Source organism: Syngnathus floridae, chromosome 19 (genome assembly GCF_059516105.1).
Source record: "Syngnathus floridae isolate MCC-2025c chromosome 19, RoL_Sflo_1.0, whole genome shotgun sequence".
Lineage (NCBI taxonomy): Eukaryota > Metazoa > Chordata > Actinopteri > Syngnathiformes > Syngnathidae > Syngnathus > Syngnathus floridae.
The window spans coordinates 861,629-879,496 of record NC_142431.1 but is presented as its reverse complement, the minus strand read 5'-3'; the positions used below and the strand labels follow the sequence as shown (position 1 = coordinate 879,496).

General features: G+C 48.1%; 2 protein-coding genes across 4 annotated transcripts; one reads left to right on the top strand and one right to left on the bottom strand.

The window, feature by feature from the left end:
- Window positions 1-3: 3 nt before the first annotated feature.
- Window positions 4-3,169, bottom strand: tbpl1 (TBP-like 1). 3 transcript variants are annotated; one of them, XM_088362719.1, is made up of 7 exons: window positions 2,875-3,169; window positions 1,747-1,989; window positions 1,477-1,559; window positions 1,302-1,365; window positions 996-1,099; window positions 687-781; window positions 4-587 (listed from the first exon to the last, which is right to left on the bottom strand). In XM_088362719.1, the coding sequence occupies exons 2-7, from the start codon at window positions 1,873-1,875 to the stop codon at window positions 505-507; spliced, it is 558 nt and encodes a 185-aa protein (XP_088218845.1). In that variant the 5' UTR covers window positions 1,876-1,989; window positions 2,875-3,169; the 3' UTR covers window positions 4-504. The 3 variants fall into 3 exon arrangements, with proteins under 3 accessions (XP_088218845.1, XP_088218843.1, XP_088218844.1); XM_088362717.1 differs by having other exon boundaries at window positions 1,741-1,989; window positions 2,875-3,100; XM_088362718.1 differs by lacking the exon at window positions 2,875-3,169 and adding an exon at window positions 2,141-2,847 and having other exon boundaries at window positions 1,741-1,989.
- Window positions 3,170-10,042: 6,873 nt separating this feature from the next.
- tcf21 (transcription factor 21) lies at window positions 10,043-11,616 on the top strand. The gene is made up of 2 exons (XM_088362720.1): window positions 10,043-10,819; window positions 11,220-11,616. Exons 1-2 carry the CDS (start codon window positions 10,367-10,369, stop codon window positions 11,307-11,309), a joined length of 543 nt encoding a protein of 180 aa, XP_088218846.1. The 5' UTR covers window positions 10,043-10,366; the 3' UTR covers window positions 11,310-11,616.
- Window positions 11,617-17,868: the final 6,252 nt, after the last annotated feature.

Below are 17,868 nucleotides of genomic sequence, written 5' to 3'. Positions count from 1 at the left end.
TGCTTTATTTATCACTTCTTTATTTTTGTATAAAATACAAAATAGTCTTGAAGCCGTAGGGGGGAAAAAAAAAAAACGGCCGGCGGGAGGTCCGCTTATAAACGGATCGGATGACGTCAACTGCAATTAAGAGTCATGCGGGTAAAAGTCCAGTCGGTTTTAGGGATGCGCATGAGCACAAACATTAAAAGCTGGTCTCGGAAACGGAGCTTACGTTTACGCTCAACCTGCACTAAAACATCCTCAAAAGTTCTCCTATACACACACACAGGCTCAATCCTGGAATAACAATATTACAAAATCATATTTACAATTTACAGCGAGTGTCAAAATGTACATGAGTTGAGTAAGCCGGATTTTGGAGAGTTTTGTAGTTTTCCGTGGACGGAGAAAATGGTTGACTTGCAACAGTTTTTGCGTGTTTTTTCTGTTACTTCTAAAACGACCGCGAGTCCACAAGAAGCGCACTCGGTGGCGAGAGGACCGAGGCCCGAGCGCTCTGCCTTACTTGCAGAGCGGCTTCTTGCACTCAAAGAGGAGCGGGTACACCTGCTCCACCGCCGTGGCCACGTTCTGCACGTTTGGTCCTGACAAAGAGCAACAAATCAGAACCCGGGTCGCAGCTTAGGAATTCCTACGGGGACGAGGATTGCGCAATGTTGGAGTGGCGAGCTTGGCTGAGGTACCTGTGACTGTGAGGCTGCCCGTGGAGAACACCTGGATGGTGGCCTTGATGGTTTTGATCCGGTAGGTGGCGGCAGGGTGGAGCTCGGGCTCATAACTGACGCAAAGAAAACAGGGTTGGACCGTATTACGTGCAATCTTGTGTCGCAAATGAAATAAAAACCTCATGTAGAATAACATGTTGCTAGCGAGGCAAAACAGTCCACTTGCCGAAAATGTGTGCACCATTCTACTGCTAGGACCATGCCACTAGAGGGCGCACTTGGTCAAGACATTTTGAAATGGTGGGCGCGGACAATCTGGTCACCTACCTGGCAATGGGCCGGTTCTTCTTGGTGAAGTCCACCAGGTGGATGGCAAAGGGCATGGAGCAGACGGCCAGCACGTTCACCACCTTGAAGGCCGAGAACCTCACCTGAACACAACACGTGGCAAACGTCACATCCACAACTTTCACGCTTCACCTAGTGCGGTCCAGCGATTGCTCAGATGTTTCCGAGGAACCTTTCTGTGTGCTGACATTTTAGCAAGACATATTAGAAAGGGTTCAACACTCAACCACTTCGTTCTCTTTATTTTTAATATGAAGTTGTGGTCAAAGTGACGTTTCTTCCCACCTTGAAGCCAATTTTTTGCAGACATCGTGCCAAGCGGCGAGCCCCTTGCTTGGCCTCGTCCTCGCTGAAAGACGCGGAAAGGGCAGGATTATTACATTGGGTGCCACCAAGGTCCAAGCTGTGCAACAAAATGGCCGCCCGTAAACATGAAGACAATGTGAGCAGTCATTCCTACCTTGTTGCTCCAGTGCAGATAATTTTCCCTGAGGACCAGATGGAAGCGGTTATCTTGGGCTTCCGAAGCTTCATGAGGACTTTCTGAATCACACAAGGTTTGGGTTTTTACTTGGGATAACATGAAAAAAATCGATCGCACACATGCTTTTACTCACTTTTGGTTCTCATTATAAACTCGGGCAAACAAGAAAACGCAACCCCCTAATTATAACGTGACAGACATCAAGCGAGGAAGACCCTTTTGAATCCCAAAAAGCCTTACCCCCACCTCCGGCTTATAGATGACGTTGGTTCCCTCCAGGGCGATGGTGCGCAGGTTGAGGTGGCACCTGGTCCTGAACGTTGCCACCACATTGGTGACGATGATATCCAGAGTGTCATCATTGCTGGAATCCATGGAGGAAGTGTGTGTGCGTGTGTATGCGTGTTGCACAGAGAGGACCTCACAGGGCTCACTCCTCACTCGTCCGCCATCATCGTGACGTAAAGCGCCCGTCGTGCGGGTTCAAGACTGCGGGGAGGAAAAAGACGACCGTTCATTATTTATCCAATCTAATTGAGGAAGAAATAAAATAGAAACACTTTTTTCGAGGCAAAGTTAAAAATGACATCTGCCAACAATCTGCTCACATGACCACCTACCTGCATAGTGCTAAACTTACCTTGACATGCAGATGTTTATCAACAATGCGGCTGGCTCCCTCCCTTCCTTCCTCCCTCCCCCTAGTGCTCAGTCGCTCGCTAGGCCGGCAACAAGCGCGCATCGTCGCCGCTTTAGTACAAAACCTCAACGCAAAGCCAGCGAGCGAATTAAAGCGGCGAACGTGCACATCACGGCTTGATTTGGCCAAAGCGTTTCGTCTCCTCAGCTTCCCCAAAACAAAGCCTGTGTCACACTTGGCTGTTGAGCTTTGTGGGGGCTCTCACGGGCCGCTATCGCACGCGAACCTCCTGGCCGATTAATCACGACAGATACTTTGATGGTTAAACGCAGTCATAATCGAGTTGGGACGAAATTTCGCACGTTAACGTGCACCCTGACGTCAACTCGGACATGATGCTTCGGCTAACTGGGAGGCTAGGCTAGGCTAAGATGGCTTTTCTCGGAGGGGTGTGTGATGCGCTATTATTTATCTTGTGATCGGTATACGTAGGCAAACCAACGGCGACACCACCCTTCGGACACGAACTATCGCCGCGTTGTGACTTAAAATGGACAGAAACGAGAGCGTAAAATCAGCAGAGCGGTGTGAAGTATGAATGAAAACTTGTTAGCATCTAAAGCTAGCAACATCGCCGCCTGCGGGTATCGCTGAGGCTTTTTTTTTTTGTATTATTATTCCGTGATCAATGTTTGTTTTCACGTGAAATGCTGCCTTTAAATTGTTTTGAATACCTCATCGGCTTGTTAATGCGGAGCCCCCAGAGTTCCACGAGTCCGTCAACCGGATTGCTGATTCCCTTCCCTCCGCGCAGGTTGCGGAAAGATACTACAAATTGGACTGCGCTACTTAGCAAAACATTTTCCGGCGGTAGTTTAAAAAATAAAAGCTAGGTAAACCGTTTTCCGGTTTTAGCCTTCAAAATAATAGCATTCAACTTTCTCGATTTAAAGGAGAAGCAGTTGAGCTGACGTCAAACGACGTAACGATTTGATTAGACGAGCGCATCAAACAAATACAACAAATGCAAACAAACCATAAATGAATCTTGAAAAATGTACATGCCAGATACGTCAAAAGAAGACTTGTAGACTATTATTAAACATATGTTGCAAACCCACAGGGTTAGGAGAAAAGTACAATATAGAGAGACCATATACATTTTTTGAGCGTGAACAAAATATATTTCTTAGAAAGTAGTTGAATGAGTGCTGTTCATCCTAATGAAATAAAGAGCAAGTGAGAATTATGTTTCTCAAATTCCAGAATCACACTTGAGCCGGCTCGCATTGACGCCGTGGACAAACAACAAGGTGGCTGGCGCGTTCCGCTACGTGTTTACTCTGGGCTTGACGTCTAAAATGAGGTGATTTAACTCCATCTCCAAAGGGGTGGGAGGGGAGAGGAACATCTGCTCTGGAAAGGTTCTGGAGAGGCTACAAAACCAAAGAAGAGAGTGAGGACACTGTTTACAAGCCAGTGGGAATGTTTGTCTTATCATTGAGAGAATTGGCCCTCATGAATGAATGCAGAGAGGAGAACTCCATCTTCATAATTCGCATTCAATCCGCACGAGAACGTTGTTGAGATGTCCCGAGATGTTTATTATGAAGGTTTACGAGGGGGAAGGACGCTGATCTTTTTCCTTAGGTCATACCGCATTGAAAGTAAACACGCAGATGTGCGCCCTTACGCCGCGTCGCTTGGAGATATGTGCGAGAATAAACAATCCATCCATCAATGGGCTCATTGATATCGCCGAGTCTCTATACTGCGGATTTTCACCCATCGCCAGCGGGACGAGAACGGATCCCTGGAGCGGAGAGTAACGAATGAATATGCACGACTAGTCATTTCAAAGATTGGGTGTGTGTGTGAGACAAAGACGGACGGCGTGTGAGTTAATCCAGCAGCGTGCCGGTGCAGCTCTGGGATCTGCCGAGTGTAAACAGAGACGTGGGAACGACCGAGCCTGTTTACATCATCTCCATTCTTAGTGGGACCGCAAGACCACACGGCCCGCATGCACACGCACACGCACGCACGCACGCTCCTTTCTTATCACATTCATATCTACGTATGTCATCACATGCCCTACCTGACTTGGCAACCTGACTACACCTAGTGAAATTGGATTTAGCGCGCTAACATTAACACACCTGCACAAACATGGAGGAGCGCGTCGCCGTGTTTACACTCGCTTTGCAAACGGCATTGAGCGATGGCCGGCTTGGCTCCGCGGCGCACAAAATAACGATTAAAAAGAAATAACGGGCCAGCACGTCATCCATCAGCGGCGCGCATGCGCTGGCGGTGTCAGTCGTGCACGGTTTGGCGGCCATCTTGCGAGGAGCGACTTACGTCACGGCACTCGTGTTCCAAGCCCACCTGCTCAGCATCGATCACAGCGATGACTAAATCTAAAAGCCATCGTTTATTTCAAAGTTGAGTCATGCTCATTTCCGTCACGCCCTCCCGATGTAATTTATCGCCGACAGTTTTACGTGCCTTTGATTTGTGGCGAGAAATATTCCATCATTTGATCTTTTGATTCAGCGGGGGGGGGGGGGGTTAATACATAGTTAAGTTATTTGTTATCAGGTTGATCTAACTTTTGCTCTTTTCTGGAAGGGGGGGTGCTCTCTCCTCAACTCTACACTCAAACTGGTGTTTTCTTTTTAGTCTAAACAAATAAAACAAGGGACATGAATACAAAAGCAAAATAAAACAATAATGACAAATAAATAAGAATTTACTTTCTTAAAAAATACAAATTAAAAATAAGAACATTAATTATACAAATATATATGCCAATATGTTTAAATGAGATTCTCGATTTAATCGTTTGTGTGTGTGTGTATGTGTGTGTGTGTGTGTGTGTAATGTATATGTGTGTGAGTGTACTGGGTGCGGGGAGGTGATGAAATAGAAGGAAGGATGTTTTGGGGTGCCTATGTGTGCGTGTGTGTGTGTGTGTGTGTGTGTGTGTGTGTGTGTGTGTGTGTGTGCAGTGTTTGTCGGGCGAGCTGGGGAGAGGGTGCAGAGTGACAGACGGAAGTGTGTGTGTGTTGTTTGCATGGAAGATTTGTGCTTTTCAACACACATACGCATGCACGGATGCAGGCACGCACGCAGGCACACACACACGCACACACACTCACACACACGTAGTGATATATAAATTAATGGCCTCCTCGGGGAGTCATCCAAGGGCCACGGGCGTTTGGGAGAAAAGATTCTCGGAAAACGGCTTCATCATCAAAACATTTGCTCATTGCTAACCACATCTTAGCTGTCCACCGAGTGAGGCGTGGGCGGCGGGTTAGCGATTACGCTAACGAAATACCCTAACCATGTCAAACTCGTGGCAGTCACTCAAGCCTACAACAAAAGATTAGACGAGAAGAAGCCGAAGAGAACAAAACCGTTCTCAAGCTTCTCCTTGTGTCTGACTCCAAAGCAGGAAGTCATTGGAGAGCCAGCCAAGAAAAGCCTGTTAGATGTATCGTGTATGTAGATACCGAGTCTCATTGCGCTGCGATTTATGGGCCCGCAAATTTCTTTCTACTGAGTCGTTGCCTTTTTAGCAACAATGTTTCCGCTTTTATTATAACGAAAAATACACATAAGATAATATATGACATAAAAGCAGTTCTCCATTCCGGTCTCGCCAGCAACCATATTTTGGGCCATTCTCACTTCCTGTCCCAATAATAAGCGGATAGCGGTGGGATGGGGAAGAAGCAAAGCCCAGGAAGGTTAGTTGATCCAAACAAACGCTTGTTTTTACGACGGTCCCGTCAGCCATTATCTGTCCTGGGAGTTATGCCGGAGCGTAAATAGAGAGCGGCACCGAGCGCCAACACAGACGCTCGGCGGGCCCCGGCCAGAGAAGATAAGCACAAGAGTTGATTCCATTTCAGCTCTTGTGCCGTTTTAGCACTAATGGACGCCGAGCGGAGGGAGCTTGGGCTTTTATCTCGGCGCTCAATAAAACAGGGCTTTGGTCCTCCGGTACTGCCCTTAAGATTTACAAAAGGGTTAGAGCAAGATGGAAACACACAAAGTGGCTTGACATTATTTCCTACGATGAAAAAATGTCAGCGAAGCCCAAAAAAAAAAAAAACTCTGAAAGATAAGCTAGACAAATGAACGGAGGTGTTTTGGTGTCCCTGCTGAAGCGTTATCATTCACGACTTGTGTAAACACGTATCGCGGCGTGAACTTTCGCCGCACGGCGAGCACCTGCGCCGAGAGCCGTTGAGTGCGTCGCCCGGGGCGACCACATGTGCGCGGGTGCGAGGTCGAGCGGACAGACGTGACGTTCCGTTTGGCGCGGCAGAGAAATGATCCGCACCGTTTATTATCTTTAATTAGCATCGGAGGTGGAAAAGATAGATAAGGCCCGCCGCCGCCGCCATTTAGCTGATGGATGCGATGTGACCCCCCCCCATGCCGCCCGAATATAGACAAAGTCTTGTGAAAAGAGCAGGAAGAAGAGTGTCATCAGTTTTCCTATGGCTTTGGATCTTTTCTACCTCCAACAATTGCAATTCATATCATTTTGATTATGACTATTACTGCCTAAAAATACATACAATATATACTACTATATACACAATATATATTATATAGTATACATTTTCTATACATTTATTATATCTATTTTTATATATATTTATTATATTTATATTTATTTTATATTATATTTAAAAAATATATATATATTCTACATATTTTCACTTTACAGGGATTTTTAAAGGCAATTCAGTCATTAGCACAAAGCGCTAAAGTTAGCACACATCTGTTTGCAATTATGCCACAAAGGCGAGATGCTTTAGCATCTGTCCTCCACGACTAAGTGGACCGGAGCTCAGCTCGCACTCGTGCATACAAACAAACACGTGCGCACACTAATGAGCACACACACACACACACATGGACGGACAGGCACTTGTCTGCTTCCTGCCCGAGGGACTGGCTCGGGGTTCCGAGGATTGCGGGGCTCCCCGGAGACTTGCGGGTGCGCGCCGGGCGTCTTTTTATCACAACTCACATCTGACTTCTTAGTCATCTCCTGTTGGCCTCCGGTGGCATTATGTCGCCGTCTCACGGGAGCGCTGAGCCCGTGAAAACACAGATTAGGCCCGGACCAGGTCTTGGCGAGCGTGATGACCTTAACAGCCCTAGTTTTAAGATGCTAACGGTATGCTAACGGTGAGGGAAAAAAACACGTTCTCTCCTGTCCACTAATGGCGCCTTGATGTGCATGTTTAGACACCAAGCTAAGCCACAGACATCAGGCCACACATTTCTGTGGCTATATGCAACACTTAGGCATACGTACAGCGAGTACAAATATTTGTATAAGTTACCTCCCTGTATAGAAGAAGGAGGAGGAGGAGGAGGAGGAGGAGGGCGGTAGCCGTAGTTGGTAGCCCGGGACGGGTCTCCATCGTGGGCTCATCTCCCCCGGGACCTGCAAGGAGGAAGGGAGGGAGACGGGTCATGTGGGTAACGTCTCTGGCCCAGTCAACACGTCGGCCCTATCAGCCGTTTGGCGCTATGGGCTGACGGGCGGCAGACAGAGGCGCATCTCACGCGAGATGGCCCGGACAAGGCCGCTGGCTGCGTTCGGGGACCACTCCTACCTTCGGAATGGTTGATAGCATAAATGAGATCATTTGCCCTATCAGTAAACGCAACGGCGAGATATGATGCGGTGACATCATTATTGTAAAGACCCCAAAAAACAAAAGAGAAAGTCATAATATTAGGTACATCGGATTACTCTGCTCCATTTTTTCCCCCTGCCTTTATTTATTTTTGTGGTAGGCCAACACACTTGCAATGTCTAAAGTGCTCGTGTGTTGTTTGCCGCAAATGTTTGTTTGCGCTCAACTGTTTTGACTCTGCGTGTTGCGGCTGGGATAAAGTTTGGTGGCGAGGGGGGGGGGGGAGGGGGGGCAGTTTGCCGTGAAGGATTTAGGAGAGTGGAGAAGGCTCACACACATAAACACAGCCAAAGGCTTGAATGGGAGATGGAAAAGCCAGCAGTGTCCCTCTGCTGTGTTTATAAAATGGAGGCTCACTCCCGGCCGGGGCGGTGAAACAGAGCAGGACTCTGGGGGGGACAAAAAATAAAAAGTGCCCAGTCCATAGCAAACGTGCAAAATATTCAAACAATATTCAATCCAAAAATTGGTGCATATGTGACACCCACATCACAGATAAATGCGCATTCCAAACAATAGGCTCCGCCTCCCTCCCACTGTAAGCAAGAAGACTTCCAGGGTCCACTAAGCCAATATCAAAGGACCTTGTTGTCTTTTTGAAATATAATCATATTCCCAACGCAATAAACATGTTCATAACTCTCGGTGATTGTCCGCCACTTCCCGTCCTCGTCACTCCCCGTTAGCTCGATGCACTCTCGGCAACCTCCATTTTTTTCATTGGGATTTTTGGTCCTCAAGACGGACTTGAACTGAGAAGAAACCTGTTTGTGTGTGTTGGGGTTGCAGGGAGTGTGTGGGGGTCGCTGGTGATAATGGACAGAGAGCCGAAGTGTTCGGACAAAGATGGATGATGTTTTTCTCACCCCCAGCTTCACTCACAGATTACAGTTGTTATTTCTCGCACGGCCCGCTCCAATTGGATTTTTTTCCCTTTTCCGGTTTGATATTTACGATTTCATTCTCCGTGTGACAAAAACATGTGGGATGTTTTCTCGCTGGTGAATAAAACAATATTTGGCTTCTTGTTGGCCCCGCCGCCGCGCAGCTAGCAAAACGGACCGAGGTGACGCCACTTCGCGCATTTTAACCTTACGTGTAAATTATTGATCCATAAAAGGCAAATGTGTAGCTAGCAAGTGAGCATTGACTCGTTTGAGCAACATCTGGAAGGCGTCCCTTGACGGTGACACGGGACCACGGTGGTGACCTTTGACACCTAAGCGGCTAATTAGCAGCGCGTCCTTCCATAAGGGGCCAGCTCGCCCGTTTTCGTCTTTCTTCGAACCTCCTCCCGACTTCCACCTGTTGCCTCGTGTCACAGCCGGCCAGGGAATACTTTGGCCTTTGTTTCAACGGCATATTTGAGCTTTCCTTCAAATATCCCTCAAAAGCAAAGGTTCTCCTTTTTTTGTGCCTCTGCTCTGATTGGACATGTCACTACATGAAAAATTTTGCAGCGTGCAATCAAGCCAATTTCTTTGGCCTCGAGAGAGCCTTTGCGCCGCGTGTAAATAAGTAACGCTCGTAAAAGTGTGTTTCTTCAGAAAACAAAGGAGGACGTGCGGATCTTTTTTTTTTCTTTTCACGAGCTATTTGCGTCCTTCTTCTCTCTGGTGGACACACGCGGCTCAGAGGAGCATCATCAATCTCGTCGACTCTATTATTACTTTGGCGATTTGAATCCGAGCCCACCCAGGAGGGACTCGGCCGCCTCCGCCGCTTCGCTTTTTGCTCATCTTCGCGTGCGTTATTTTGCGCGGTGCCTGGCGCATCGGCGCGGAAGGCCAAACGGGGGATTGCGGGCCACCTCGCGGTATCTATTACATCCGAGGGGACCCAGGCGCCGCTTTGCCATTTGAGACGTGACCCCACCCCTCCTCCTCCCTACTTGTCCTTGCACCCCACCCTGCGAACTGGCACAAAGTGCTGAAAGTTATGTGTGAGTGGACCGACTGCGTGCTAAGTACGCCTCATGATGGCAAGCCCGAGAGGACAAACATAAGTTGCAGCTTACGTGCACGTTCTGTTAAAAAACACAAAATAAATTTTGTCGGATGATTTGAATCATTTTCTCAATACAAGCACTATGCAACTTACTAAAAGAGAAGGCTCGCCCCCCCCCCCCCCAGAAAATAAATCTCATCTAAGAGTCTTCGATGATTTCCCTTTGGTGTTGGTGCCATGAGATTTTTTTTCCCATGGTGAAATATGAGCACCAAACAACGTCGGATATCCGGGCCAGCGCATTTTTGTGAGCGTCCAATAAAAAGTGAAGCGTTTGGGAGGTCCGTGCACGTTTTTTTTTCTCTCCTCCCATCCGTGCAGGCCGCCGCCCTCGCGCTGCTCACGGAGATAAAACAAAGTGAGCGGCGATGCTGTCCGCCACTCATGAGCACAGCCAGGCAGCCCCGGGAGCTGACGTCCTGAAGCCGGCCTTCTCCGCATACCAGCGCCAGCACCACCCGTCCGTCCGTCCGTCCGTCCCGCCATGTCCACGGGTTCCCTAAGCGACGTGGACGACGAGCTGCTACTGGACGGCCTGCTCAAGTTGACCTCGGCCGACAGCGCCGAGGACAGCTCCAACGGCGAGGGCCGGGCCGTCGACACCGCCGCGCGCGCGCCGCCTGCCAAGCGGCGCAGGACTGCGTCGCGCAAGGCCGCGTCGCGCAAGTCCTGCGCGGGAGAGGAAGGCGGCGGCGACGGAGTCCAACGGGAGGGCAAACAGGTGCAGAGGAATGCGGCCAACGCACGCGAGAGGGCGCGGATGCGCGTGCTGTCCAAGGCCTTCTCGCGGCTCAAGACGTCCCTACCGTGGGTGCCGGCCGACACCAAACTGTCCAAGTTGGACACTTTGCGCCTGGCGTCCAGCTACATCGCGCACCTGCGGCAGGTGCTGGCCAACGACAAGTACGAGAGCGGATACGTCCATCCCGTCAATCTGGTGAGTGCTCGCTTGGAAAAATTGAAAATCGGACTTGCAATTGCACAACTGTCTGAAAATGTTTGGCCTTTATATGGTCGTATCAAAAGGGAGTTCTGGTGGCAATCCAGGTTCCAATCCACTGCACAGTAAAAGTGTCACTGTTATATACTGCTAAAGTAATCTTCCATTTTGTCGGCATTAAAATTATTTGAATTATTCTAAAGTTTCTTCTTCATCATGCTCTTTTTTGACCGTTTATTTTTTATTTATTATTTTCATTATTTTTTATTTACTAGGCCAACATTTTTGCATTGATTTTAAGAGCAGTCCTGATCTTGATTTCAGCTGAATGTGAATTGTGGACAGATGAACACAACCAATCCATATTTGAAGTTAAAAAAGATTTTTGCCTCCACAGACGTGGCCCTTCATGGTTGCCAGCAAGCCTGAAAACGAATTGAAGGAAATGCTGAGCTCGGCGCGCTTATGCGGCCCCACCGCATCCTGACCAAAACACACTTTGGATACCTCGCTCCCCCCCCCGTCATGCGCACGTCTCATCTCCGCAGACTTTTCGAGTGGGAATAACGGAGGGCTGCTTGGAGGGAAGGCACGCGTGCCCTCCTCCTCCTTTCGTTCCCGTAACAAGAAACTATTTAATTGCATTTTTTTTTACGTCACTCTTTATTGTCTTTGCTGGCCCAAAGACAAAATGGCATTCTCTTTGTCATATGTACGCCGCATCAACATTTTTTTTAACGTCTCTGAAATTGTACAGATGCTCGAAATATACAATCTCTATTTGTATCACTTGACACTTTGTGTGTGTTTTGTGACCTCACCTCGGTTTTCCCCCCTTGGGAATAATAGGCCAAGCCGAGCAGATACGCGGCGGGCGGTGTTGTTGCTCAAAGATAACGCTGGATGTGGTTGCCTTTGCAAAAATAAACGCTGGACAGCCACAGATTACGCTGAAAACAAGAAAAAAAAGACAAGACTTGGATAGACTGAAAGAAAAAAAAGCTAACCATGAGTTAAAGGCTTTTTTTTTCTTTAATGAGAAATTAATGGTGGGAATGAAAGGAAAAGAAAAAGGGGAAAAATGTGCGTTAATCCTGCCCAGAGCGCTTGTTTTAATTCTGCTGGGTTATGACCGGCCATGTTTACATCCCGCAGACAGTTATTTATGCATTCTGACAAAAGGCCGCTCGCTCTCTCTCTCTCGCTGATAGCATCCCCCCCTTCGTCCCAATTTTGTTGGCAAACACACGCACTTTAAATCTTACAGGAAAAGAAAGCGCACCAAAACAATCCTATAAAAGTGTTTGGCCGTCACTACGTTTGCGCTCGGCTCGGCTCGCCTCGACAAGATGGCGCTAAAAGAGACGCGGCGGTCGTGTCACTTGAAGGGCCCTCACCTAATACATCAGCGCCGGCCTGGCAGCACACCCTCGACCCATCTCAGCAGAACCCTTTGAGGGACCACCTGGGAGAAAATAAACTTGGCCGTCTGCCCTCCAGCCCGAGGAAGAGGGATTCCCATACTTGCTAATAGTTTTATTGGAGCTCAGCCCAAATGGAAAAAAAGACAAGCGGGAGTGACCGGGACACATTTTGGTTACAGCTGATGCTGTCATTTGTTGTACTCACAATTTAAGAAGAAAGCCTACAAAAAGATAAACTCTTGTAAAACGACTGCATCACTCATCTAGTTAAGAATATATTTTTTCAAAGCATTAAAAAAAAACTGAAAAGCAGAAGAGTGAATGGATGGATGGATGGAGGTGGAGAGCAAGCCCAAACGTTTGTGTGTGCATACTGTATATTGTGAGGCTGCCATCTAGCGGTAGCTAAAAGTTGACCTTTTATGTCATAGAAGATTCAATGTGTGCTGCTCATACCTCGCAGTCAATGAATCCACAGAGACTTGGCTGGCTGTCAAACTTGCTTCCTTCCCTCCAGTATCTGCTCCTTATTTTGTGGGATGATGCTTGTTCTTGTGTCTCAGCTGATGTTTTCCTTCTGACCACAAGATGGCAGCATCACGCTTGGAAAGTGGTGCCTCACTGGAAGAGAAGAGGATGCTCAGGCCAGATGGAATAACATGTCAACAATGAGAGCTGGGCTCATCATTCACATTGGCGGCTTGCACATTTGCTAGCTGGCTCTTTGGTGGGGCTTAGCAGACTCAATTTGTCTCCACAAGAACACCACCATCAAGTCGGGCCATCAAGACAAAACCACAAGATGAGTTTCACAAGTACTGCAAGGGATTCAGAAAGCTGCAGGAATGAGCTTTTTTTTTTTTTTTGCAGAGAATGAAGAATATATGTTGCTGTTTTGGTTAAAGCATTATACTAACTGTTAGCCCACACATGAAGTATAGCCATGATAGCAGTCATCTAGAAGACCGGTTGTTCAAAATACACACTATGTTTAGTTTGACATTCAAAGCCTTTTTTTTTTTTGGACAAATCCAGCCAACGTACTGGAACCTCAAAGCTTCTTAAATTGTCTCCGTCACCACGTCGAGCCTTTGATTTTTCGGTACGGTCCGATCCAATTACGGCGATCAAAGCGCGGGCCGAGGGTAAAGGAGGTCACCCGCCCGACACACATCCACGCCGTAAGAGCGGTGTTAGTCGACGGAAAGGGGCGCCGCGCTAAATGATGTTTGACCAGGTGGGCACAATTACCTGCTGCGTGGGCAACAATTACCACGCGTGTTGTTTTTACAGGATTCAAGTCCATTACAATTAGGGGACACGAATCACAATCACCTGCCGTGTGTTTTTCCAGCCGCCGCCGCCGCAAGCCACTCGCGACACCAGATTTCCTGATACTTTCCTTCTTATTAACGCCACTTAGAATGATCGGGCGCAGACAAGCGGGATTCCGCACAAGTGTCCCAACAAGTGGCCATTCATTCCACCACGACATTCGCAGGAAGCCAAAGCGCGGCGGGTCAGTGCGTACGGAGGAGCGCAGAACAAGCTCTCACTGTTGAGTCCTATGAGGACGCTAATCCCACTGTATGTGTGTTAGCATTAGCGCTTGTGTAGCCAAAATCACTCACAGGTGACATTTGCTTATTTGATCTCAATTAAATGGAATTAAAAGTCGCTTCATAAAATCTAAGTAACAGATCAGCAAAAGTAAAACGCACCCAACATCTCGGTTTTTGGGCCTTCAGTGGGGACTTCAACCAAGAGAAAAGTTTTGAAATGAGTACAATAAGCTGCTGGAAGAATAGGTGATGATCGGCCAGTTGCTGTTCTCGACCACTCGCTCCCGAAAACGGGAAGACCTCTGAATACGGCCCGGCCCACACGTGGATTCAATTACGATCCCGTGGAATTCCGCAAAAGTGGCCGGCAATAAGGAAAATATTCCTCTAATCTGGGGTCTTCCTCACACTGGGTGCGAAGGAAATATAAAAGGGGAGGGGCGGCGGGGCGGAGAGGGGGGTCCCCGTTTAATTGGGTCCAGATTTGACCACCCGATTGAAAAAACACCGGGAGGGGATATTGCTTGCTTGTGTGTGAATCAATGGCCAAATGGCTTATAGGAAGCAGATGGAGAGAAGCACAGAAAGAAAACAGTGATTTCCACAAGAGACCACAACGGAAAACAGAGCGCGGGCGGCGACACAAATTAGCGGCAATACGAGGGAAGGTCACCATAATGCAACCACACGTGACACAATTGCAGCGCGTTTGCAAAACAGTCTGCGTGAGTGTGAGCTGTGGCCGACAGCAGCTTTGGCAGGAGTGACTTTTTGAGCGTCTCTCCTTTCCTCACTGGCATTACGTTACTGTTTTTATCTATAGTCTGATTGATAGAAGGGCGTAAAAGCAATCGGATCTATGGATGGCGGTCCACTTTTTTGGATGCATCCTGGAGCTAGGTGAGGGACACCGCAATGTTTTTTGGGAAGATATTGATTCACCTTTCTGTCCATTTTTTCCTCTCTCTGGATGCCATTTGTCCACCTCGGTACGACTGATGCCCTTCCGGAGAGCCGAGTGTCAGCTTTCGTCCCCAAAGGATCACCCCCATGCATTTTTAATGGACACACTCATGCAGCGGACAAATGATTTTTATTTTTGACGGGGCTGGGTGGAGGCTGGAGCGGGTGGCTCCTGTTACATAGGGATGATAGCGAGTGTGAGCACGCACGCACGCCCAAGTGAGCACGTGCGCACACACACACACACCAACGCAAACAGAGGCAAGAATGAGCCCCTTGATAAGATCACCTGCATTAAAAAAAAAACTTGCCATCCATGCGTGTTTTTGCAAGTCATACATGTGTGCTTACTGCTCTTGCACGCACGCACGTACGTACGCACGCACATCCTCCACTTGCCACGGAGTGTTTGCCTAAATGTCCACTTGAGTTATGACGGGCTCCCGTCCAAGGCAGCCGGCCCACCGAGGCCTTCATTAAATGAGGATTAGAGTCGCTCTTGAAGGCCACTAACGGCGACTTGAAAAGCCGCTTTAATCCCAATCAAATCAAAATTCGAATTGGCGCAGTGAGACCGAGCGTCACGACGAGGGCCGGATAAAGAGGACGATTCCGCGGAAGTCGATCACTTTGACCAACTTCGAAAGACACATGCAAACAAAAGTCAAGGCAATGTCATTTTCCACAAGAGAGGAAAATCAGGAGGAAAACGCGGGGCAGGTTGGCCCAGAGTATTCCCAGGTGCGACCGCAGCGTTCCCTCCGTGCACTTGAACTAACCGCCGACTGTGCGTGCGCGTGTACGTGGAGAATGTGACTTTGAATTTGTTATCATTGGCTGGAACATTTCAGTTCAGCTCCAGTTTAGCTGCGAGCGAGGGGAAAGAAAAAAAAAAAAAAAAGAAGGAAAAAAAAAATACAGGCCGACACATTTGCACTGATAATGACAAATGAGCCAAAATGTCTCTTCATTCTATTTTTAACACTGTGTACGTACAAGTTTTAAGACCTCATTTCGATGCCCATCATCTTCCCGCTTGTCTGGTCTCGTCTTGACCCAGCTCCACTGGCTCTGGCTCCGATCCCGCCATGCCTTTTCGGATTGGAGGGGGGGGGGCTTGTGGGACCACCCTGGGGAGAAAATGGGGAGCGAGGGGAATCACGTTACTCCCCAAAAATGCATAAGGCCTACAAAAGAGCAATGAGACAGGAGGGTGACGGAGACAAGGCTGCTGGATGGGAGGGGGAGACAAGGGGGGGACAAGGGGGGAGGGAAACAAGAGAGCACATGAAAGAGTGCATTAGTGATGGGGGGGTTGATTGGGATGGAGGGATGAGGAGTGCTGAAAGGAGGAGACCGATCACCGTGTTTTCTTTTTTTGCTCTTACAATATTTTCATATATAAAGTCACAAAATGACAATTAGCAAAGGTCGCAAAAAGCGGAAGCCAGCATGGCAACCGTGAGCGAGGCCGCATAAATCTTCCTCTCATGCGTGTCCGTGTCAGCATCCATTCAAGTTTACGCGCAATCCTTCATTGGGCTCAGCGGTGCGTGTTTGATTAAAGTGATAAATATCCCGCCGCAGAAAGATACACGTGTAACCGGAGCTCGGCTGCGAAAGGCGCTCTGGACAATAAATAAAAAAGCCTCGTCCCTGCTCAACTTAATTAATTGTTCCTGCATACTCAACGCTTCCGGCCAGTCTCCCTAGGGGGCGCTGTGAGTCAGGGCCAACTTGGACATTTCACGCGCGCGCACACATTCAGTGCCTGGTTAAAAAAGATAAAGACATTAACAGTAACCTGATGCTGAGTGAGTATTGATCCACTCTCGGGAGGATTGAGAGTGAAAGAAGAGCAGACAGCACTTCATCTAAGCACTTGACCATTTCTTTTCATGTGTGTGTGTTGGGGATTATGATTGATGCAAAGACGGGATGCTTGAATTCTTCGAAATTGCAGCTAAATCATACACCATGACGTCATGATGTATAAATGTCTGTTGGCAATGGAGGAACTGAATAAGAATTGAGTGGGCGGGGGGGCAAGTGGGGCCCATCTCCATTCATTTCCTCCTCGCCACCTTTTCTTCCCTCTCTCCTTATTCTCACTTAATTTTCTCCCTCTCTGTTTGTTTTGCTTTATTCTTTCATTAGTTGGAACAACATAGCGGGCATTCCAGCTGTAATAGCCTCGCCATTTGTGGCGGCCGCAGAGCGCGAGAGAGAAACAGAATAGATTTCAAACTGGCTCACCATGATAACGCATAACATGACAAACTACAGTAATGTTGTTTATACTTTATCAAAAATGTCCACCCCCTTTTTTCATTTCTCCTGCCATTTTTTTTCAGGTAAAGTGCAGCTAGCTTGCTAGGTCACTTGTTGCGAGACAGAATTTGCACCGGTGGGAAGAACTTACTGATTTTCAAATCGCTATAGCAAACTATAGTGCGGCACCGCTACACTTGCCCAACATATAAATAAAAGCTGAATTTCAGTCAATGTGTGTTTTATTTTTTTTTACTGTCTTGAGAATAAATCAAAGAGCATATTTTGTGTGCAAGCCAGCCGCTCGCCCGTGCGTGGGCGGACTCTGCTCACGTACTTAAATACGATGTCTGTGCCTATAAAACATTCCCTCCCTCCGTATTAAGCCAAGCGTCCTGGAACGGGGCGCGCTAACTCCCTCCAAAGCTCCCCCGAGAGTATCGCGGTGAAACCCCGAGCGGCTGTTGGGATGGGGAAACAAAGTCAAGTGTGACACGGAAAGCAAAAATGAAAGCAAAATATCTTTCCTGCCAGCTCTTTTCGACTCCTTTTAAATCACGCAGGTCGGCGTAGCCTCCTTTTAAATCGCGTGTAGCCAACGTCGAGGGTCAAAGGCCGATTCTGCGCCGATCCCCCAAAATGTGGTGGGTGACTGAAATAACGCTCATTTGGGCCGGCGGTAGTAATAATCGTAAATCAGCCGCCAAGCGCTGCCATGTGGCATGCCGGGCTGCGCCACTGATGGCCCGGCCCATCTTTCAGCGGGTATTTTTATCTTTGCACCCTGACACTCCGGACTTTCTGGAAGCAACCTCTCCTTTTACCT